This window comes from Lates calcarifer, linkage group LG10 (genome assembly GCF_001640805.2).
Source record: "Lates calcarifer isolate ASB-BC8 linkage group LG10, TLL_Latcal_v3, whole genome shotgun sequence".
Classification (NCBI taxonomy): Eukaryota; Metazoa; Chordata; class Actinopteri; family Centropomidae; genus Lates; species Lates calcarifer.
In genome coordinates, this window is record NC_066842.1 from 7,154,147 (window position 1) to 7,179,127 (window position 24,981).

The window sequence follows — 24,981 nt, forward strand, 5'->3', positions numbered from 1 at the left end:
GAGGAGAGAAAATCTGTGCAGTGAGCTAAGTGTCAATAGCTTCAGCCTTGGAAACTGCTCTCCTCTCCAGGTGGAGAGTTGAGCCAAGGTTGAGCTCGACTGAAACCTAACAGGTTAGAACACATGGTCTCTTTTTAATGGTTTCGTGCAGCTGCAGAGAAAACAGATTCCATTTGGCAATAGTCAAACTAAAAAATTCCCAATGGCACATTTACATAGACTTTGAGCAAAAAACAGTCGTCCACTAAGTGTTTTTTCTCTGTGAGCTGCATGACAGAAAATAAAGGAAATAGCAGGAGAAGCAAAAAAGAAATGAAACTCAAAGCTCTGCAGCAGGACTTGGATTTGTATGATCTCTGGGGATATATTCACTCAAAACAACATATTAATAAATGCTTATATAGTGCAGTTATATGTACGTATGAAGTTGACCCACAGTGTCATCAGACAAAGACCAAACTCTACTAAACTTCACCTTTCCTGAACTGCTTGCACTTATTTTTTCAGGTACATAGTGTATACAATCAACTAGGTGAGTAAGTCAGTCAGCTAGCCAACCAGTCAGTCAGGGTTGGAGGCAGGGGCTCCCCAGCGAGCAGTGCAGCTGTGCTACTGACAGATCAGTGCAGGGCAGCATGCAGCCGGCCTCTCCAGACCCTGGCACATCAAAGCTCCCGGCCCCATGGCTAGCCCCCCTGTAGCTCCCCAGCCGGCCACTTCAAAAGACTTTTGGGCGCATCGCAGATTCCCATCAAAGGGCCTGGACGCAACGCTCACCCACGCAAGCGAGCCAGCCAAGGAGATATGATTAAAAGCACATTATTGGGGGGAAGGAGGGAGGACAGAGGAGAGGTTTTGCAGGAACAGTGTGGAGGGAAAAGAGGACAGGATATCAGGCCGAAGGGATCATTCTTTACCTTTCCCTCATATTCTCGCTCTCTCTCATTCTTCACTTCTTTTCCAAATAATGCAGCCCTTGCCAGTTTTTTTAAGCCCATCAAAGCAAAAAGATGACAGAACTTGACAAGAACGCGGGCAACCCCTCTTTCACATAATCTCTCTTTCTATTCCAAATGCTTACTCTGTTTCTTCCCTTCTCTCCCCTCCTTCTCTATCCTCTCCTACCCTTGGAGGTCACATCTCAGGTCATTTAATATAAGCCACTGGCTACACAGCCAATTCACACCTGAAATTGCCCGTCAGTAGCAGCGAGTGGCCTTGAATGGTGGCATTGTTGTCCCCGTGGGGGACTCAGACAGCAGAACACCAGCCAGCAGCCACAATGGGAGCCTTAAGGCCTGGAATAATTTGACTAAACGCATGGGATTTGTGAGTGCGGATTATCAACATTCAGCCACGCAACCAACCAACCAACCAAGCAATCAACCCCCCACCAGCCTGACCAGTTAAAGCAGCATTGTTTTTGGGTGAGACTGCAACCACGTCAGCTAAGCTACGCTGAGTTTATTGTTTTACTTTGGTACAGTGGCAACAATTAAACACCAGCTGGAACACACACTTCCACGCTCGCATGCAACATCCGACGGGTTTTCAGTCTAGATTTATTTTTTGAAGGCTTTTGTGTCATAGCGCTGGTATTTTTGCGGTTTGGGTCGGACACGTGATGCTGTCAATACGCTTCTCTTTAGCCATCCCAGACATGCATCTCAATTTCCATTAATTTCATGCCTTGCCCCATGGCTTCATGCAACTCGCATATTGTTGTTGTTTAAAAGTGTCTGCTGGCAAAGCTGGTGTCCTTTTTTGCTGCTCATGATAGCTCTGCTCCCATTATCCTACCTCATTAGAGTGGATGTCCAAAATGTCAGAAGAATGTTTTATGGACTGTTGAGAAATCACTCTACAGCACAAGTCACCCAGTGTTCTGCCATGCAAGAGAGGGAGGGAGAGAAGAAGATAAGGGGTTTATATTCTTAAAGGGTGGGGTGGAGGGAACGTAGGGGGCAGGCTGCCTTTAGAAGAGCTTAGGGCCCAGTGTGGCGAATTAAATAGAATGCCCAGACAGAATTAGTTCCAAGGCAGACTGGGTCCCATTCTATGAAACTCAACAATTAGACGGATTAAACGTAATAACTCAGCCTGCACTACCGCAGCAGCATTATGGTTACCCCGGCACCCAGGGGGTTGCTGTTTGAGTGTCTGTGTGTGTGTGTGTGTGTGTGTGTGTGTGTGTGCCATAGGGGTATTTATGCTAACATATGAAAAGTGACAACTTGGAGAGAGAATGTAATAAACTTCGGGAAAGAGAAGTAAACACAGTCCCAAACATTTGGAAATTGTACTTTTCATTCCACAAATGCAGCCAGTTGACATGCTGTTGTGATTTTGGTTGTATATTGTGATTTGACGGGGGTGAACTGCGTATGTCAAGGCTAAGCTTGTTATCCCGTTCAAAAAGTGCAATCCACAAGACAGAGTTTCACGGAAGTATGTTAGTGTCAACGGTCAGGATGTTCCAAAATGATGATGACGGCAGCGGTGAGACACTTTAAGAAAATCCAGACGTCCACAGACATTTCTTAGCATTCTTTTGGAATGGCCGTATGAGTGGAAGGAAAAGCTGTCAAGTCACACTCCACCCGGTCCAAACATCACACACAGCGCAGCTGAAGTCTGTGTTGTCTGAGTGGCAGGTCAACTGATTAACTTACTGACTGGCTGGTTTGCTGACTGACTGGCTTTGGGACTGATTTGGCTGACTGTGGCCCCCGCTCCCCCCCAATCATCCACCTGTGTGTAAAAGGCCCTTTGTCAACGAGGCCTAATTTGATCTGACGCACCCTACACATGTGGAACAGCTCAGCAGCTCCACACACTTCTAGTCATTACACTGTGTGTGTGTGTGTGTGTGTGTGTGTGTTAGGAAGAGAAGAGACGATGCAGAGAAGGAGTTCTAGAGAAAGACGTTGGCTGAGAAAGAAGTGAAGCAAAGTGCAGAAGCTTTGGTTCACCTCACACAAATTCTGGCCTTCACCACTTCTTCATTCTCTCAAAGATCTAACACTCTCATCAACTGTTCAATTTCTTGTGGTGCTGTCCACACAGTAGATATAGCAACCCTGACTCATAACACCCAGTCAGTCACACACACACACACACACACACACACACAGATAGAGAGAAACAAAACTACTCCTTTCTCAATCAAGTTAAAGGAAAATTCAGATTTAGAAGATTTATTTTACAACAGTTTTCATTTGCGTTGTTTTGACTTCTATTGGTTAAGTCAACCCAGCACACAACATAGTAGCTGCAGAGATGTGAATACACAGCACCACCAGTGCAACAAAGACCAGAGGCAGGAAACTGGCAGTCAGATGGTTAGATAGGCTGTAAACAAGAAATTGGTTTAACCACTTTATTTTGAATGTGTAAGCTGGTCTGTAAATTGTGATGCCTGTTTACAGTCTCAGTAATAATTTATCTGATTTCTTTAAGCAATGTCACACTGTTCCAAGATCTCAACAATGAACTTGAAGAGTACAACATTATTGTACAGATGGAAATGATAGCCAAAACTATGAAATTAAGGTCAATATTTCTTCCGATTCAGCAGTGGTGCTGAAGTTTAGCAGAAAATGTAAAATAAAAAATAACAGTATAATAAATGTGATTTCCCTTGTTTCTCCCTCATAAGAAATAAGAAAATCCTTCTCTTCTACATAAATTGCACACTACACCTCAACATCAACAACCCCATGAACTCTTTGCACTCCTCATGCCCAGTCAGTGTTCTGAAGACCCTCCCTGATTTTAGGTGAAACAGAGCAGAGCCAGCAGATACACAGCAGCAGCAGGGACAAGGCCTGTAGTGTAACAGAGCTAGTCCAGATCTGCATGAAACCCGATCGACAAACAGATCGGGCTTGAGGAGGCTGGGAGGGATCGGGACTGCTGTCGGTTTTGCTACTGTCAGCCACACAGACACGTAAATCTATCTGAAGTGTAGCAATGAAAAGAGACGTGGATGGATTTCAGTAACACTAACACAACAGGTTGTAAGAACCACAGGGTAGAAACAGACTCAGTTACATGACAGGGATGTGAATGCTATCTGATTACAAATGATGGCTAAAAATGTTATAGATGTTTCACAAAACTAGTTTTAAAAAAAAAACACACATATTCTTTCTTCCTCCATTTACTATTATACTAATATTTTTCACTGATGACACTCACAAAGTGGCTCTAAATCTAAAACACAATATTTTATGTAATCTAGAGTGAGCTGTGGGGTGTTTCTCTTTCCTCCCATTTCACCTCTCCCTCTCTAAATGCCTCTCTCCTTCTGTCTCTCTACCCCTCTCTCTACCTCTCAACCTCCCACAGGTCAGCCCAGCTCTGGCCCTCTCCTGTGTATTTAAAGTAATTGCTCATGGCAGTCAAGGTGTCTGCATAAGGGCCTGTCATAAGCAATCCGCTGGCATGAGTAGGGGCCTTGTGCATGAACCTAATCCAGTCAGTAAAGCCAAATGGACGAACGGAGGGGGTTAAGAAGTTGTTCAACAGCAACCCGAAAAGGAACAGGTTGTGTGGGCTTTTAATCCCCTCAAAGTAACATGAAAATGAAGCCAAGTAATTTTTTATGCTGAAAATGATTCTTTCTGTATGCTGGCTACCTTCCATGTTTTTGCATAGGTGTACGTAACTTTGTTTTTGTTTTTCTAAGGTTCACCACATGCCACAGAGTTCAAAAGAAAAAATAAATTCAGCAATTTTCATTTCTGCTTTTGTGTTTTGTCATGAGACTCTTCCGTGGCAATCATATTGTACATCCAAAAGCAGTGGTGTTATCAATGTACTTAATTTTCTGGTTATTAGTACCGGTCTTCCGCCTGTTCTCTTTTTCACTTGTGTCTAATCAGTAGACAGCCAGATACAGTGCTTTCTATGCACAACAGAACTGGACTCTATATTTGCTTTGACACTGTGAGGGCTGTTTGCTGGAAGCCCTTTAACACACACAGAAATTCCTCACCCACTTACCCTCCCCCACCCCCCCACCCCCACCCCACCACCACCACCACCAGCCCAACTTCTGCAGCATGTTCAGAAGGCTGACAGAGTCAGACAGACAGGAACTAAGGGGCCAAGACCAAAAGTCGACCCTCTCTGGGGCATGGCGACTCTGGTCAGACACAGCAATAAGAAGTGGAGTCCCGGCCCCTCCAGCCAGACTTGAGAGGAGACGACTTAAGGTCGTCTAAGTGTTTGGGAAACAGGCCCATCAATGTCAAAGCCTTTTATTGCTTTGGCTTCCTATTGCTTTTCCCTGCTTGGGGGTTAATATGAATCTACTCCCAGCAAAGGCAGTGGGATGGGTTCATCTTTTATCAGTCATAACCTTGCCAATTAAGTAGGCACACATAAGGAATGACCCAAGTTAAAAAGAAAAAAGGTCATGGACTGTTTTAGGTGGGCTGTGAGCGTTTTGTTACTAATGAGTCTTGTGTATACGTGCTGAAATGCTTTTAATTCTTCTGTACTTTAAATGAAATAACATTTTGCTATGTGCATGCAGTGCTGACAGTTACTTATATAACTCTAAGAAGTACACAACCAAATAAAATGGAGACAACAACTACTACAACAACAAAATCAGGATACTTTACATTATGGCCAGAGGTATCTTAAAACTAGGTGGCCATTCCCATGGTGTACATGCATTATTAGGTGGACTAAATAACATTTCATTTCTTCTGCCAAGTTTTTACAGAAAACTGTGAATGAAAACTCTTTCCAGATTTCCATGGAACAAATTGATGATGATTACTGATTGTTTCATAAGCAATTTTGTTGGAAACAAAATTAATAACAACATTATGGCTGTTTTGTTTCAATACAAAACATTTTGTGTTTAATAACAAATGAGGACTTGATTTAGATTTCATAGCACACAAATGACCAAATGCAAATGGCTCAAAAATTATGGAAACTCAGAGCTCATAAAGTCATATTTACTAATAAAATTTAGGCAAATAACAATGTCTGCTTTCTTGTCCAAACAATGTTTTATAGAGCTACCGAGAAACAGGGCAAAACACAGGGGAATGGAGGAAAATGGGAATTGTTGGTCATAACCCAAAACTAATAGTTTAGTCAGCCCTGACTCACATTCTGTCCAAATTGTTTCAGTGTTTATATTCAAAATCTGTTCTTTTTTACAGTATGTACATATGGTGCACAGAAATGCCTCTCTCTTCCATTTCTATCTATCCAGCTACTTACCTGTCTGTCTGTCTATTTATATAGACAATGACACACAAAAACCCAGGCAGTAACACACACATTCAGTCAGTCTGCCACGGCAGTGTTATGGGTGAAGCACCCAGGATGGAGCAAGTGGATGGGTGCCGCTGGGTTTGGCACTTGACAAACAGCTTGTTTTAACGCTCCTGACAGCCCTGTGAGATGAACCCCCGCTTACACCGACACACACTGCACTCCACTCACACTTGTCCTTCCCCTCCAAGTCGAGGTGAATCCATTCCCCTCTCTCTCTCTCTCCCTCTCTCCCTCTGACTCGCTCACACATTTTACTCGGCCAATCTGGCCAATTCCACTCCTATCTGAAGTTTGTGCACAAAGGACAAACTATCTTAAGGAGGAAGTCTGGGGATACCTAAATTTTGGTAAGTGTGGAAAATGCAATACAGAGTCCGTTGAATCAAACAGCACTAAAAGCTGACTGCTACAAGGTTATTCTAGTACACGGTCCTGAATGTATTCTTTAAATAACATCTCTCCAGTTGAAGTTTTCTTGACTTAAGTGTCATGTCTGACAAATGGTTTCTACAGAACTGACAGATTGATCAGACTGAAACCAGTCCACTGTGGTGTGATTTGCATAGAGCAAAACATCTTAAATGGAAAGTCCAAGGCCAACTTGTTATTTACTCCAAACCAAGGCTGAGAATAAACACATTTTGAGGGAGCAAAAAATGTTAAATTGCATTTGTCAAGTTATTCAAGTACATAGTTTAAAATGTGTAGCTTGAGATGATGTGTTTAGAGCAAATTATTTGCTCTGAAACATTATTATTTTCCTCATGACTGCCCAACACTTTGTATGACACTGACTGATTATTTTTATTCTGTTTCTATGGAACTTGCACTCTTCTGCAGGAAACTGTCACTGAGTCCAATAATATTGTTTTCCTCTTAGAAAGGGAGGCTGGCTATTGAGTCAGTTATCTGATAGGAGGCTAGGGCATTCTGCGTGTGTGTGTGTGTGTGTGTGTGTGTGTGTGTGTGTGTGTGTGTGTGTGTGTGTGTGTGTGTGACAACGTAGGGGGTGCTGCCTGCTTGTCGTCGAGGCTGTCCTGAACCCACAGAGCCAAAATGCCGCAGGAAGAATCTGTGCTCCCGTGTACTACAATATCCTGTTTGGACTGCTCTCCCCACTCCTACACGCACATACACACATACCCAAACCCAAACCCACACATACACACACCCCCACACACACACGAAGACACACTTGCCTCTCTCAAACATCACAGTCAAGCCACTAGCCAAAAACATATAACTTTGTTTTCATTACTTTTCTGCAGCACTCCTGCAGATCATACATTGGGGGTGTAAAGAGGCAAGTGTGTGTGCATGTGTGTGATTAGACAGTAAGTTGAAGTTGTGGCTCAGTTGTAACAATGTGGACCCTATAGTCAGTGCCTTAAATGCATACAAACACACCATCCCCCTATCCACACACTCAATAATAGGAGAGCATCCATCCAACCAGCTATCCAGTCATGTAAATGTCGAACTGCTCATCCAGCCAGTATATGTATCAGTCTGCATGCAATCATAACAAGGGAAGAGAGGGCTGAGTGAATGGTCCTGTGTGCACGGAGGAGCTCTGCTTCCCGTAAGCAGCCGATAAAAATTACCAAAAAAAAAAAAAAAAAAAAGGCTGGCCCAGAGGCAGATACCTCACTTCCCAACAGAGCGCAGTGCATTTCCTGAAACTGACAACTGCTAGGAGTTGTACTGAGGCCAGGCCAAACGTGAAAGAGACAGACAGAAGGAGAGAGAGAGGAAAGTGAGAGAGAGCTGGAGGGAAAGGGAGAGAGAGTGGATGATTTGACCTACAGTCAGGAAAAATGTTGTAAATACTGGAGTGACACACCAAATGGAGCTTGCAAATTCACAGTAACACACAGTGCATAAATGCACATGCAAACACAAACACACACTCATTCTCGTAGCTTTTGATCAGCCCTTTTCCCCAACTGAGACAGCTCTATATTCAAAGATAAAAATGTTTGCTCAGAATCTTTATCTCAAACCAAACTGTTATCAACTGTTTTGGAACTGGCACACTACAGCTATGGTTCACAGCTAGACCAAAGCAGAATGTTTGACACAAAAAACCTGAACACTGTTGGACCGCAGAAAGAAAAACACAGGAGGGAAAGTGTGGTTTTGTCAATTATTTTTATGCATCTCTCCTTTTCTCTTTCTTTCTTTCTCCAGAACAGAAAAGTGGGATAGAAACATAATGAGTTGCAGGCAGAGGGGTTGACCAGGGTAGTAGCAGTGATGGTGGTGGTGGTGGTGGTGTTGATGGTGTTGGTAATGGGCACACCCGACTGCAGACACCAAACTCATGAAAACACCCCGACAAGGACATTTCCACTTGAGCTCAACCCTACACTTACCATTTCCTTCTTACTCTCTGTGGAAAACCAGCAGAGGCCAAATTATTAAATCTACACTAAAAAATTTTGAACAAAAAAAGAGTGATTGTAGGATAGTGAATGGAAGTGACGGGGATGGAGGAGTGATGTTGCTACAGCACAGCCTGCTGGCCAGAGAGGGGAATTTATTTTCTCTTCAGCTCCCCTCCTCCACTCCCTGTAGTACTGCTGACGTTTGGCTTTTTTACGCTACTGTCCTTCAATCTAAAGAAGCATCGATATCCCAAACATAACTAACACAAACAAACAACTTTGGCATGTGACAATACTTAGCTATGTGTAAGCATGTTAGTCTTTTCTCTTATAGTCACTGTTATTCAGAACTCATAAATACACATGGTGTGCTGAAGAGTTTGAAAGATTAAACCTCTTGTTGAAATACTGCTGACCTCCCAGTAGCTTTGTTTACAGATGCACTTGATTTTCACGGTTTAATTATCTGTCTCTCCCTCAGGAGCAGGGACAATGTTTTACACAAATTTCTCTTTTCACAAAGAGCAAAAATGAAGCCTTCAGACACTGATGAATACAGGGCTGTAGTGGAGTTATGTTTTGGGGGGATTTTTACTGTTTTAGCACCAGAGGTGCATTTTACATTCTGCAGTTAAAGGTTACACATAGTCTTCTTTTAAAGGATATTACAAATATTTTTTAGGCTTATCATCTTTGAATCAGCATATTTTTAGACTAAACAATGAAAAAAAGGGGGATTCATTATTTCACTATCAGACTTATTCCAGTTTTTTGACTACATTAAACATAAACTTTAACTGATCTTGTTGGGAATCTTGCCTTCAAATTAATAATAAAACTCGCATAAAATGACCATAAAGAAAAATCATTAATTACATTTTGTAAAAATTATCATAATCATTATTATTACATTTTTTTTTATTTATTTATTTTTGCTACATTAGTACTTAAGTATTACCACATTAGTTGTGTAAGATGAGTTTTGATTGATCCCCAAGAATTCGAGAGTTGCAGCAGCACAGCTAGAGAAATCAGTATGGATAAATAGAGAAAAGTAAAAATAGTTACAAATAGATAAGCTAAGAGTAAGAACAGAAATAAAAAAGATAAACAATACAAGAGCAATTAAATTCAAAATTTCACGGTAAACAATGTACAGTATAGACACAGTGACCGTGACCAGAGTTGCATTAATTATGCAGTGCAATCTTAATTGATACCGTGGTGTGTTCAGTAACAGCACAATGACATATTTATAGTATTTGTAAGAATAATATATATCTACAATACCAACATCCACCAGAATAGTGAGTGTGTGTGTATATATATATATATATATATATATATATATACACACATACATATACACACACACAGTATATTAAGTAATGATACATGGTGTATATTTGTATTAATACAGAAATATGACAGAAACACAATAAAGTATATATTCTATTTCAAGTAGTATAACATAATGACATAATATAGTATAATATATAAAATATAGGGTGAGGTGTAGTAATACAGGTTAACATTATAGGTAGAACAGCAAAAGAGGATAGATTACAAAATATACTAGTATTTGCAAAATCTTAATTATATGAATGTGGATGATTTTTTTTTTTTTTTTTTTTTTTTTAAAACCTCTTCTGCAGATTTATTTAGTGTGAACCAGGTTCTCTGATGTTTCACAGTTTGTTTTATCCCCACCCTCTGACTCAGTTTAAAACATCAACTGCAGCTATACCATACTGCCCTGCTCTGACAAACACCAGCAGTACAACAGTATTTCTATGAGCTAAGTGTAAAACATTGTTATCATCTCTATTATCATCAAAATATCACTGATGAGGTCACACTGCTAATTCAGTGTTGCCCTCCTTTCCAAACACATGCAGTTTTGAGGCCTTCTTTTATTTGCACTGAAGTCTGTATTTGTTTGATATTTTTCTTCATTAACTGTATCTTTTGCTGTGCCATTTTTACAGTGTTAAGCATCTTGGTATATTGTGGTATCTATATTACACCTTTGGAATTTAAACACAAGAATTTAAACAAAACAAAATTAAACGCCACCCTCTTAATTTTTGACTTTTGATTTAAGGTTCAGGGTTTTTATGCTCTAATTTTATTATTTGTTATTTTTAAATGTGATTTGGACATTGGATTTGGCTTGTATCCTTTCTTCATTATGCAACCAGCAGAGGCCTTCAGCAGCTGGTCAAGTTCATTCACTCACTCACTCACACTCACACACACACAAACACACACACTGTACACTATCTATCCTACTACATACAAATACTCACTCAAAGCATGGACATCCTGAATTACACTGCCTTATTATGTCACTCTTAATTTACTGCATGACCTTGCTGACTGCTCTATTTCATGACACGTGCCATTCATATAAAGCTATGAATTGTTATTACTCAGTTCTTTAAAAAGACAAAACACATGCCAGATATTTTATGCAATTTTATGCATTTCAGCTACATTTCAGAGCCTTAAACTAGGAGGGCCTGCAGCACTTTGATCCACTGACACCCTCTCTGACTTCCCTCCCAATTTCTCTGACAGGCTTTGAAAGAAAAGGATAAAACAGAGCCATAAAATTACAGTAGTAGGCTGGAAAAGACTTTACAGCACATATACACTTGCAGTATAAAGAAGTCAGCCTTTCAGCACTAGAAGAGACTTATTTAGAGGGTTATTAGTCCCATTTACTACCATGGCCCCTGGGGGGTCTTTCATTATGAACTGGGCTCTATATGGCTCCTATTAACAGCAGTGGAAAAAATACACTGGGGGAGTAGAAAGGAGTGTGTGTGTGTGTATGTGTGTGTGCATTTGAGTGAGCTTGAGGAGTGGAGGTGACAAACGCATTGCCAAGGCTTACCTGTTCCCCCCCTCCATGATTTACAGCTTTTCACTCCCCTGCCTTAAAACATATGGCTTCAGAGGTATTTAAGGTCTTGACTGATAAGCTGTGGACTGCATCTTTATCACAGACTACAGTGAACATACGACGTAGAACAACAAGAAAAGCCTTTTTCTCGTCACTTTAATTCTCTGTATTGCTTATCTTTTTCTTTGTACTGCCAAGATGTCACATTTAAGATAAACTTCCAATCCCACAACCACAGGAACACTGTGGTTGGGTTTCTCTGAGAAGCAAAGTACGCGCCAAATTCCAGCGTACTCTCTGTGGTGAAGCTGCAAATGTGTGGGGTTGTGAGGGGTGTCGCCTATAAAACTCATGCAAAGCCTAGCGATGACATTGTGATAGAGACTGACTGTAGCACCCTGTTGTTGTTCGCAGTGGTCAGAGTGATAAGAAAAGTTCTGAGGATGGGACTTCAATTGAAACTTTATTTCAGAGAAATCACATCTAAATAAAAACTCTGCGAGCAGGTACTACCAAGAAATTCAAGCCAGCGATTCTCATAAATAGTAATGCTGATAACTTGTGGTCAGGCAACTTTGAACTGTTCAGCAATATTCAAAAGGTCGAGGGACATGCATTGTTCATCCAAATTAAATTTAGAATGTCAATTTTTAACATGTTTTTAATAGCACATAGAATGCAATTTAATAATTTAATAGGGAAAACTAGTGGGGACTCTAAGACCTGTATATCTATTGAAGACATTAATGAAGAGAAGAGAAGAAAGAGAAGAGACATCATTTCAGATGATGTCATTTGCTTTTTCAAGATAGTCTTTAGTTTTTTTTTTAACTGCATGTTCTGTTGTATCACTATTGTCATGTCGTTTTATGTCATATCTGTGTTGAAATGTAAGACTATTTGAGACTAAATTCTGTTTAAAGTTTAACTACAGTACTATTATCAAAACATAATAACTGATGTGAAATCTTTGTTACATGCATAAAATTCTTGTTGTTCTCCTCTTTACTAATTAATGTGATTTTGTTACTTCCTGTTCAGTAATTCATGTGATTTTTGCAATAATTAATGAAGGTTAATGAAAAACATTCCCATTTCATCTGGAGTTTATTATCAGTTTGTTTATGGCTGTGTTCATGTGGGGAAAAAAAAATATCCTCAAGCTACCTTATTTTGACTTCCATTACTGGGATCCTAATAATTTAATTTTGGGTAATTATGTTGTTCAATTAGTTTAATTTGTATATTTAACCTCACTGTTATAATGTTACAATCCATTCGAACAAACATTATTAAATTAAAAACAAAAATCCAAATAGCCAAATAAAGCCCTGCATGGAAACAATTAAATTCTGAAAGCAGCTAAGAAAAACACTAATTGTCATTAATTTTGTCCTCTGAGTGTATAATTGTTAACAGCACTCAGGTCTAATCAAAACAAATACTTTGCCAGTTTTCCTAAAACTGTCTAGTGACCTTAAACAAAAGAAAGAGCAGCTACGACACAAAGCTGCTCAGTGAGTCATGTGAAAACAGCACTTTCCTGTGTTAATTTTCCCTTTCCATGATTTGAGTTTTATTTTTTCCCTGTTTTTTAATTTTATTTTTTTATTTGTTTTCTTTTGTTTTCTTTTCTTAATTAATTAGGCCCCACAGTTGTGGCACTACAGGTGATGGGGTCTACCTGGGGGAATGAAGAGAAACTGATGCCAGACAAAGCAATGCAAGGCACATGGGAAAGCTGGAGTAAGTCTGCAAGAAATGTGCAGATTTTAAATGCACTCCTGAGGCCACACACACACACACAAACTATACACATTAAAAACATACAATATATTTCTGCTCCAGACACAAATCTCTCCACTGACTTTTTTATTGGCCTATCTGGCACTATTAAGATGACCTGATGTGCGCAAGTGCGACAATATTTCATGCAACATACCAACAGAAATAATCCCCATTATTAGGACAAATGTAAGCTATAATTGTGAGTATATTATAGGATTATAAACCAGAGTAACTGACTATGAATCACACAGTAAAATCAGCATTTTTTTTGCTAGTGTACACTGCCAGCATCCCCAAACAACCACACCTGAATTTCGGAGGAGAAAAAAAAAATCAACAACACCACACCTGTCTACAGTATCATCTTTTATACAGAACACAATGTCAAATAATCCAGCAAGAGAAAAACTAACACTGAACTATTTGGGTTTATGGACCCAGCGCTTGTTTGCCAGTCTATTTTTGGTTTGCTGCAGCTTGCTATGCCACACAGTCTGGCCTGGATCCTTGGTAGTTATCCATGCTGATTTTGGATTGAACCCTGATATACCGCACCGCACCAGGATACTCAACCAAACCAGCATGCAGTGACAGGCTCACTTCAATCTACCACTGTGCGCACTCCAGACAGATTTCACTAATGCTGATGGAGCCAAAATGGCACTCATATAACTTCCAGCTACTGCACCCAGACCTGGCAATAATCAGGACGCAGCAGTTCATGTCAGATCATGTTGGTGAGAGTATCTTTTTATTTGGTCTGGACAGTTTATTTATGCACTTCTTGCTTGCTGAGTCTCTGGATTTTCCAACCTGCGGTGAGAGGCCGTAAAGCAGGCCATTCCCCCAGTCACTGATGGTCTCTCGCCATAAAACCCTCCCAGAACCACCAACACCACTGAGGAGGAGTAAACACTCTCAGCCCTTATAACAGCAGCACAAGGGCCTTCATTAATGCAGGATGGCCAGTGTCAAGCCTGACAAAACGCACTCTTTAATTAAGTACTTCATGAAAATGCATTTTACTGCTCTGGGTGTGACGTATATGCCATAAAAGATGGCTTGCCGATTCTCTTTTGGCACCGGTAAAAGAAATTGCTCCAGTGGCCAATGATCTCTCTTTCTGTGGAAGAACAGTAAAACTTCAAACACATTGTATCATCTTTTCACTACAGGAGACAGTATGTGATTTAGATTAGTGTGCACTGAGCCATTCAGGAACTTGTTTTACAAGGAATATTAAAATTTAGTTACTTTTTCTTTTTCTTACATGTACCTAAGTATTACTAGTATATCATTTAATTGATCTATTTTACAATCAAAAATAAATACTATTTAGAAATTACTTTTATCACAATACAGTGCTGTAACATTGGGAATTCTCCACCTTCCATCCACAAGTTTAGTCATACAAGCAAAGTCACTGATGACTTGCAATGACATATAATGTAAAGTAGTAGTAGTGGTCTATTCCAACAGAATCTTCTCAACAACATTACAGGTGACAAAGAATGCAGAATTAATTGTGCTGCAGTTACATTTGTAAAGCACATCCAGTTTCATTATTCCAGTGCTTTAATTCTGAGTAATGTATGTCTACGAGATCACTACAAATACACGCCATTAGGTGTAAGTTGTTAAGACAGTTACTGTAAAAGGTTGTGGGGCGCAAATTGTTATGTAGTGCTTAATAACAATGGCAGGGCCACAGGAACTGATTGACGGGATTGATTTGCCTGAAAGATTTTTTGTTTTTTTGGTGTGTGTGTGTGTGTGTGTGTGTGTGTCACAATCTTTACATCTATCCAAAGTATAAATAATACTAACAATGACTGGTCGTCTGGAAACATGCACCTAAAGCCCACATGTAAAATTTAACTGTTGCATGACATTGTTTTACCAAATGCAAGACAAAGTGCAATGGGGGCAAAGAATGTTTGTGAGCCTGTACACTCTGCAGCAATCAAATTCAACAACACCCCCAGCCAACTTATTGCCTGTAAGAACAAGCCAGTTTCTAATTTAACTGTACAATACTGCCAGCTCAAGTGTAGCATTTATGCTGGTTGTATTTTGGCCAAGTGAAAGCAATTAAACTATTTCTAATACATCCAAGTGTGTAAAGGTAGAGTGGAGGTCAGCAACCACGTAAAAAGCCCAGAGTCTGTAATGAGATTAACTTCTGAATCCCTCCATGCACAGAGAATATCAATCAGTGTGTGGCTGTTTTACTGCCCCAAGACTATTTTCTGTCCTTTTAATGCTCTAGAAATTGGCAGAAAGTCAAGAAACTGGGGCACAATTTGTTCTTTTCTTTCTTAATAGCTTTCTCTATCTTTTCATAAAGCAACAGCACCCGGGCAGCTTTTCTTGCTGCAGGGCAGGAGGCCACAGATCTTAGCCCATCCATTTGTCTGTGTGCATATGTGTGTGCATGTGCCCAAAGTGGAGCCCTTGCCTAGTCTAGTTTGTCATTCTAATACTTGGCAGTGGAGCCAAAAATATTAAGAGGATTTATTGGATATTTTCACATTAGATTCACTGTTGAATCTTGCATAAAGCCCTATAAAATAACTTCTTGGCACACGCTCTGGGGCACAAAGTTGAGGAGAGGCAAGACAGCTGTGGTAGAAACTTAGAGTATATCACAAACATTTGTCAAAGGGACAATATTTAAGGTTTAAAAAGCCTCCTGCGACAGAAGCCATGAATATATTTTAGATTTCCTCATGACTAAATACCATATGTTTGAAATGCCCCTCCATGTCATTAATATCAGAGTACAGTGAACAAGACAGGCATACAGAGGCCACACAGACAAAAAGTCAATTTGTTCAGAGCTTTGCACAAAAGACGCCAGTTGCTCAGCAGAGAGAGGCCCCTACTTGAAGACGACGGGCCATGATGCATGTGTCTCTGCCTGCAATCCCTCCCGTGGTGCTGCAGTGGGTTCTCATTGTTTATCTCTGGCTAGCTTGTAAGAGGGGAACTAATTAAGAGCTGCCTGTAGGTGGCCCATGCAGGCTTTTACAGGTCTGAGAGGAGACAAGACAGAGGAGGAGGTGGGGGTCAGAGAACAAGGCCACACCCGGCAAGAGAAAGGGGCGACTGCCTCAGGTCACAAGATGACAAGACTTTACTGATCTGGTGCTGCTTGACAGAGTTTTTGGGTGCATGCAGGGGCTGAAAGATGAGGCAGTTCTAGAAAACATAGAGAAAAAAAGGTAATCACAGCAGAGAACAGAGAGAGAGAGAGAGAGAGAGATACGACACAATCACTGCAATCAGCTAAACAAGGCCTTCCTCTGTTTGGGGCCTAAGAAGTATACTTGGAAACATTTACTCATTCTTCAAGAGAGTACAAGTCAACCTGCTTTGGGATGGATTTAGGATCAGCAGCCCCACTGGGGTTTGTTATGATTTCATCCAACAGTTAACCAGTAAATCTCAGAAAATTTACATCCTCAAAGTGTACAGCTGTACACACACACTGTATCATATCAGACCACTAAGCCACAAAGTTCTCACACATTCTAATGCATGTACACAATCAACGGAAATCAGTGTTTGTCTGAACTGTAACAAAATCAAGCCTCATTTACACAGGGCCAAGTAAACAAATAAAGAAGGAAGTGTTTATAGTAACAAGGGAAAGAACTATGTTGACCGTTGTGGAACAAGTGTATGGTTTTTCTTGTTTGTTTGATTTGTTTTCTATTTGAGATATTTCATAAAATCCAACAAATCACTGTAAGCTGGGTTTAGACAAACAAACAAACAAAGCAATAATAAAGATTTATCTGCTATCAGAAGAAGAAAGACTGTTTGCGTGTGTGTGTGTGTGTGTGTTTTGGGTTTAGAGGAGTGAAAATGATTGCGTGTGGACGCTGCCCTGCACCACTTCCTCTTCAGAAGCCCAGAGACGTCACAGCCAGCTGTATTGATGCCTCTCTCACATTTGAACAAACATATGCACACACACACACATACACTTTTGGGTAGTGTGCTTCAGCAAAGCCAAACAAACAGTTGAATGCTGACACAGAGAAATAAAAGTGACAGAGATACCAGAAATGCAGGATAAAAGCTGTTTGAACAGGCAGTAATTTAACTGAGGAAGGAGCCAGCTCATGTCAAATCTACATTAAGGCCAGAAGGTGTGGAGAAGCTCCCATTCCTGAATATAAAATAACAGAAAACTGATACAGTATGTGCACACAAGTCGCCTCAGGCAGTATGGGTGGATCTGGTAGCTGTCTGCAGAGATCCAGATAAGGATTCCAAATGACAGTGCTGTCCTTAGTGGCGTGACACTAGGGGCAAAACAAACCAGCTGTTATGGGAGTGCCCAGCATGGCCCAAATCTCAGCTTGGCTGTTACAGCTGAGTTATGGGCACGGCAGCACTGCAATGGATACAAATAGACACTGTCTGTCTCTGCAGCTGGAAGTCTCGCTCTCACACACTTAGGCATTAACACCCAGTGGTCTCACCCCCACATGCACATGTCAGCAGTCAGAGACACTCACAAACATAATATGGATGATTAAAGAAACATGTATAGATATGTACATATGTCCAGGCCATGAGATGACACATGCTGAACTTTCCTTAACAGATTGCTATGGGAGTAGATTTTTATAAAGGACTATTGATTGATGAAATGGCAGGGAAATCTGACTACATGCTTTTACTAAGATGAACTATGTAAGGTATCATAAGGTAAAATTATATTTCAAGTTGGCTGTTATACAGGCTGTAATAACAATGATACTAGGAAGCGAGAAGGCTCCTAAAACAACAGGCTATGAGCTGTTTTATGCTATTTTGTACCAGCATGTTGCCTGCATACTGTAAAAGAGGAGCGCCATCTTCTGTTAGAAGAACAAGGGCTAGATTACTAGACATGACGTGTTTCTTTGCATATTCTTTTAAAACAAGCTTGGAGTATTCAGTGCCACTTTAAGAGCACTTTGGGATTCTGAGTCTGCCACTTTGACAGTAATAAATATGGCGGCTGCTATGGAGATGTAACCTATTCCTCCTGCAGTTTCTAAAAACATCAGGATTCACTGCCAGCCGAATGACTGAATAGCAAAAATGGCATTGATTATAATTTTCCATGATATGTATTTACACATCTGTCTTAAATCTATCTATTATATAATTATGATTGCATTTGATTCCAGGATGGGCTCTCTACTTTTACACTGGAAACTAGCATCAACACTATAAGGACAAAAGTTATGGCTATGGCAGTAAAGTTCAAGAATAAGCCTGACTTATTCTTAAGTACTAATACGAAAAAACCAATAGGTTTCTTTTCAGGAAAAAAAAACACACCCAAAAAAAATATGAGAAACTGTAATCGCATTTTCCAGGAGTGGCGCACATATCAAATTTTTAATGATTAATAGGAGTTTGGGTGGTGGCTAGTCATGGTTTCTATGCTGTGTCATAATTTACATTTTCCATGGCGATCTTTGCACTATCTGATAAGATCAGGGTGGATGGGGAGGTGGAGGAAAGTAAAGAGAAAGAGAAGAAGAAGAATAGTGGGAGAGCCAGTACAGTACCTTGTGGAATTCAAGTGCTGTGCGGAGAAAGAGTCCTGGACCAATGCCACGAAAGGGCAGGTCAAAAGACTGCAAGAGAGAGAAGAAGCATTCTGCTGCTCATAACGCTTGTTTTATTGTTATAATTTGTTTTGTTTATGTTTTTACTTCAGTTAAAAAGGAGTGGATGGTTGGAGAGCATTTTATCACCCTTTAGATATTCTGATCTAAAAAAATAATAATAAAAAAAGACAAGAAATTGGGGGATATTGTGTAAGAATTTAGCCCCATATGGTAACAACTCGTGTTCCTCTGCACAAAAGGTGCACTAAGCTTTTTGTTTTTGAGAGGGCAGAGAGGAGAATGTAGAGTGAGTAAGAAAAGCCAGAGACCAGAGGATGGAGTTGAGTGACAGGGGTGACTGTATATTTCTAGGGGCAGCAGAGGGTAAAGAATGCCCATTCAGCAAGAATACAGTATTTAGTTATAAACAAGCACACATCTATGAGAATCAACACACACGCACACATTGTTACATATGGTGAATAACTAATAAAAAGACATTAAAAGATGATTTAGATTTAGCCTCGTCTTGTCTATTGCTGAGACACCGACATCTCTCCCTTACACTTCAAAGTATTTTTTACTTTAAGGACATTATCTGGTTAATACTTAAGATCACACACAGCAACCACACACTGTATAGCTATTACATTAAATTCAATTCACACCAATGTGAACTAATTCAAAGTGCAACCTACATACAGTATGTTGCGGTACAAAGTGTCCCGTAAATTACCTACAAAAATGGTCAGAAAATGGAACCATCAAAAGGACATAAATGACTTAAGACAAAAGTTTCTGACCAAAACAACACCTGTGCACCATTATGGGGAATACCAAGTGATAAAAGTAACTCTCTGGCTCACCCTGGCCAAAATATGGGCAGTTCACACCTTTTTTCCCCTTGAGACTATGAAATAAATATGTATAAATACACAAGAAGCATATACAAAGGGCATGTGAACATGTCACAGCGCATCTCAACACTCAAATTCCATCTAAAAACCTTCAGTGCATATGAGCTGTCACTTGAGGCATTAAAAGGGTATTGAAGCTCACTGTGGCGGATGTACACTATGGATTAACCGTACCACGTAGCACTCAAGCTTTTTCAAAGTCAGTTATTTATAGAAACCATTTAGTCCTATAGGACTTGGTAGTACCTGCCTGTTCAGCAAGTAATCACATAATCTGGATGCAGTGAGGCTACATGACTCCATCCCAGTGGGAAACACACTCAAACAGTCTCCCACTGAAGGGATTATGCCAAACAGTAATGTTGACTTGTTGTCTATGCAAAGTCTTTTCATTCTACTTTTATTCTACCTCTACTTTTATGGGAACATTTGCAGTAACTGTTGGCAGTGTAAACATGTGAAAACACCATGTGGGTCTGGCCTCTTGATAGTGGTGAAGAGACAGAAGGAATTAATAGAGCATTGGAGAGTGAATTGTTGTTGTAGCAATTAACATGCTTTGCTACAGCATGTTAACACAGGAAGCAAAGAAAATCTAATTACATTTTGGTTCACATTAATGAAACTCATTTACATGAGTGGGTCAGCAGGAGGGTCAAAATGCATTTGGAACTCGCATACAAACCAACAGCAGAGAATTTTCAACCGTAAGAGAGCATGTGGTGACAAGCTTTCAGTACCTTAACATGTCCTACAACCTATTGAGAGGGATTTCTTTGACATTTCCCTCAAGACTAAAGGGATAATCCCCTTTATAACGCTCTGTACCTGATATGGCCTTGGCCCTTGAGAGTCTCTTTAACTCTCAAGAGAGTTCAACAAAACAACTTCATTTAGAGAGCAGCTAGAGGGGCTCTGTGGTCTGACAAAAGGCCTTTAGGTACGATGACGAGCTGGGAAATCAGTATAATATGGATCAAAGAATGGAGGTCAGTGCAGGGTGATGGATGGGAGCGAGATGGGGGCTCCAGAGAAGAGCAAAGGGAAAACTTTCTGGGACTTACTGAGCTTTGTTAGTCACCACTGGCAGGGGAATGTCCTCACTCATGTAGTCCAGCTCATCGGTTAAGCTGTTGGCGCGGGAAATGTCGATGGAGGTGCTGTTGTCATGATTCCTCTTTACTGCAAAGCACAAAAATAACAGATACAGTCATGCTGGGCTTGTGACCTGTATACAAGTTAAAATCTGCATAGTGTATACTGAGGAAATGTTTTTAAATGATAGTTTCAGTGTATGTGTGTGTGTGTAATGACTATACATCATCGGGGACTGAATTTCTTGTGTTAAGTGCAATAATAGTTTGAAATTTTATGACAAAGGGACACTGCTGGATTCCAGTGTAAAACAAACAGAGAAGTGCAGATTGTTGTAATTGTGAGTATGAGTAACATAAAAGCAGACACAAAGAAACAAAGATACCTGGAGAGCCAGGACAGCTCAGAGTAAAAGACGACCAAGAATGATGAGGAGGGCCTGATGCCATGCAAAAATAATTAAAACAGGAGAAAAAGAAAGGATGAAGAAAAAAGCAGAAAGGAAAAAAGTTGAAATAAACACTTTATCAACAGATTTCCTCAGTGTTTGACCATTTAGTATAACACAGAATTCTGAATTAACATGGATGATTTAAAAAATGTCTATACACAAGAGGAACATTTTATATAAGGAAACAACATGTGAGGAAGCAGGAATTGCAGCACTCCAGTTCAACATTGCAGCTGGATGACTGCTGGCACAGCTAAAAACAACAGCAAAGAACAACATGTGTAGCAGGGTCTTGACCTGCAGTCAGACTGTCAGCGGAGTTTGACATGTCTCTCCTCCAAACCACCAGGCCTCCATTGTGATAAAGAATGGAGAGGCAAATCTGTGTCCAAGCACAGAATGACCATTCCAATTCAAGTAAAAGCCATTCAACCTCTCTTGTATTCCATCATGGAGTTTGTTTAACATTGTCCAATCCGGAAGCATAGACAGCAATAGAGAGGAGACTGAGACAGGGAAGGAGAGAGGGAAAGAAAGTGAGAGAAAAAGACGGGGGGGTGTAACCAGAGCTAACCAGAGCCACCTTTAGCCCCAGCTTCAGCTCACTGAAGGAGACGTGAACTGGCTTATCGGCTACACAAACAGGATAAGGGTTTATTAACATTATGTAGTTTATCTGGCCCATCAGTGCAAACGTGTTTAGTTGGAAGATTTTGAGCCAGGGGTAAGAGAAAGAATAAATGCAGACAAAAAAAGTTGGAGAGAGAGAGAAACAGAGTGAGAGAGTGAGAGGGTGCTCCATTGAGAGATTCTCACAGACTGGGAGGTAGGTGGGGCCAGACAGATAAGTGGAGCGATAAGCAGGACATTGACTAAATCAAACAATGACCAGTTTATTTCTGACCACTGGTGTTCCACAATGGCCGCTTATCAACTCCACAACCCCACAACCCCCTCCCTCACTCTCTCCCCCTCTTTGGTGTCCCTGTCTCGGTCCCCACAGTCCCCCTAGCCCGGCCAGCCCTGTTCCTCACCCGTGGTGTTGGCAGGGCACCCAGTAAAGAAAACAGGCCAGGTCAACCCAGGACCAGTGTCTGAGTCTCTCTGCTTGGCTCTGGTTTGGTCCGGTTGGGGACAAAGGCCCAGCCAGCCAGTGAGTCTAATTAAAATACTGTCTGGGCCACATTAAAAAGGCAAGCTAGCTAATGATTAACACAGAGGAGTTTTTAATAGGAGAAAAAGAAGTACTTAACCAGTGGAAGGGCCTGCTGGTTAGACAGTGCAGTGATCACAAGTACACTATATATTCAGGCTTTGTGTCTGTCATTCTGACAAAGAATAAGGTATATAGAAAAGTCTCCATTGTTGCCTTCTTGTCACTTGGATTCTGGTAGTTTATGCCTTGAAATACAAGATTATGGAAGGGAAACTTGAGGGAGCTACCATAAAACCGCAGTGCATTTAAATATTTGTTGACAAAATGGTACATCCCAATCCCTACAATCCCATTTAATGTACCTCAGTTGTGATGGGGGAGTTTAGAAGGACTCACCTGTCTGTCTGAACATCCTGGTGATTCCTGCAAAGAAACACAAAACTGTTAATTTTAGACTGCAATGTGGCTGCACTACAACAATTTGTGCCAAAATGACACATCCTTCCAACTAATGCAATCAACAATCTCAATCAGTACCTACTTTGCAATACATCAGCATTTTTGTTGCACAACCACTTCCTCCTTTATTAGAATGTGATTGATTTCACATTTCAGTCTGGGCCAGATAAAACTGTAAAAAGCATCCAAGACAGTATGGGAGAAGCACAGATAGCGCTTTCTACTCATTCACAGATTCTTTTAATCCAACGTGTCACAGTTCATTCATGCATTCATTGATTCTCTGCCTGCGTTTGCCATTTTACTAAAGCCCCTTTCACACTGGACAAAAAACCCACTAACACCCACTAACATCTGGCTTTTGTCTTCAGTGGGAAATAGTACAATCGGCATTCATTCATGGGTCAAATGACTACAGTAGTCACGTGTATGTATCAGCTCCAGCTCTGATCGGCAGCGATGGAAACATGACACCCGGTTCAACACACTAATATTCACTCCTCTTCCGGCACAATACTATGAAGTTCTGGATGTTGGCATGTAAATAGCCAGGAACATTTATTGTTTTTTTACAGTCTATGGGAACAGTGTGCAACTGCAATCTTGTTCTTTGTATGTAACACTGACAAGACAGCAAGGTGAAAGAGCTTCTCCTAATTTTATAGAGAGAGGAGTCAGTGGCCTCTATTCTGCCTTCCACTGTTCACTAACCCTGTTTTGCAGTGGGTTTGTTTTCTGGTCTGTGTCATGTTTGACACACCAGCAAGTTAACCCACCTCTAAAAAAATCCCACTAATTTTGGTGTAAAAAGGGATATAACTCTCTTCTCATTTCAGACCCTGCCACTCCCTCCTGCCTTGCAGCAACCCCTGCCCTTCCTGCCCGAAACAACCAAACTGCATTACCTGACTCATAAACCCCTTACAGCAAAAACTAAATAAAACCAGCTTGCTATGTAGTACAAGTGATTAAAAAACATATAAAACCCAATTTATGTTGTGCTTAAATGGCTCTTTCAACCGATAATGCATTTTCAGTGAGTCAGCTGCATAAAGTAGGACCATCAGGAAGAACCACTGATCATTGAGCTATCTTAATAACAACTGCTGAACTTTTAAAAAAAAAAAAAAAAAAAAAAAAAAAAAAAAAAGAATTCTCTCAGCTAAGTATTTTTAAGAAGCCCAGGAGCCTAATACTAGGTTGAAACAGTGATGGTTCAAACAAATAAAAAAGCAGCAGCCCTAGTGTAGACAGTTTACATTGTAGATGCCTGTTTTATGGCTGGATCTGAAGCAAAGATCATACAGTCCCATGCTGTTTCAACTTTACACATTATCATTAGTGACAGCAGGCTGCAGACTTGGGCTTCTTTACATGGTTTTATGCCATCCCCAGCTTGTCCAATTCATTTTTCCACTCTGTCTCAACCTGCTTGACCTTGAGTCAATATACTGTATAAGAAAAAACATTATTAGAACATATGATTTATCTGTTGAGCTTAATATGCTGCATATTATTGTATAAATTTGAGAATGGATACTGGCTAAAATGTGATATCTAACTGGTTTGGAGTTAACTTTGATAGGATTCTTATTTTTCCACACACACTTTCCACAAAACATATGTTCTCCTTCATTATCTAAGATCCACTCAATTAAGCAGGAAACTAAACAACTTTTCCCCTCATAAGTGGTTGATCCTCTAGTGATGGTCTGCCTTTATGTCAAGTTTATGTCACTCAAGCTTCTTTTATGGCTGCACGCTTTGACAGGAAAAACTCATAAAGTGCATTTATTAACCTGGAGTCTAGGTCAATTCATTTGGCAGGGTTGGCTTTTAACACAGGAAGTCAAACCAAAGCCCCCTTAACCAATCAGCCATTGATAACACTGTTTG

General features: G+C 40.5%; 1 protein-coding gene across 1 annotated transcript in view; it reads right to left on the reverse strand.

Moving 5' to 3' along the window:
• kcnq1.2 (potassium voltage-gated channel, KQT-like subfamily, member 1.2) overlaps positions 1–24,981 on the reverse strand; it is a 149,545-nt gene that overhangs the window by 98,440 nt on the left and 26,124 nt on the right. The window contains exons 11-12 of the mRNA XM_018675946.2: positions 23,023–23,049; positions 20,989–21,106 (exon numbers count right to left, since the gene is read on the reverse strand). Coding sequence (XP_018531462.1) covers positions 20,989–21,106; positions 23,023–23,049 — 145 coding nt within the window. The remainder of the gene's footprint in view (positions 1–20,988; positions 21,107–23,022; positions 23,050–24,981) is intronic.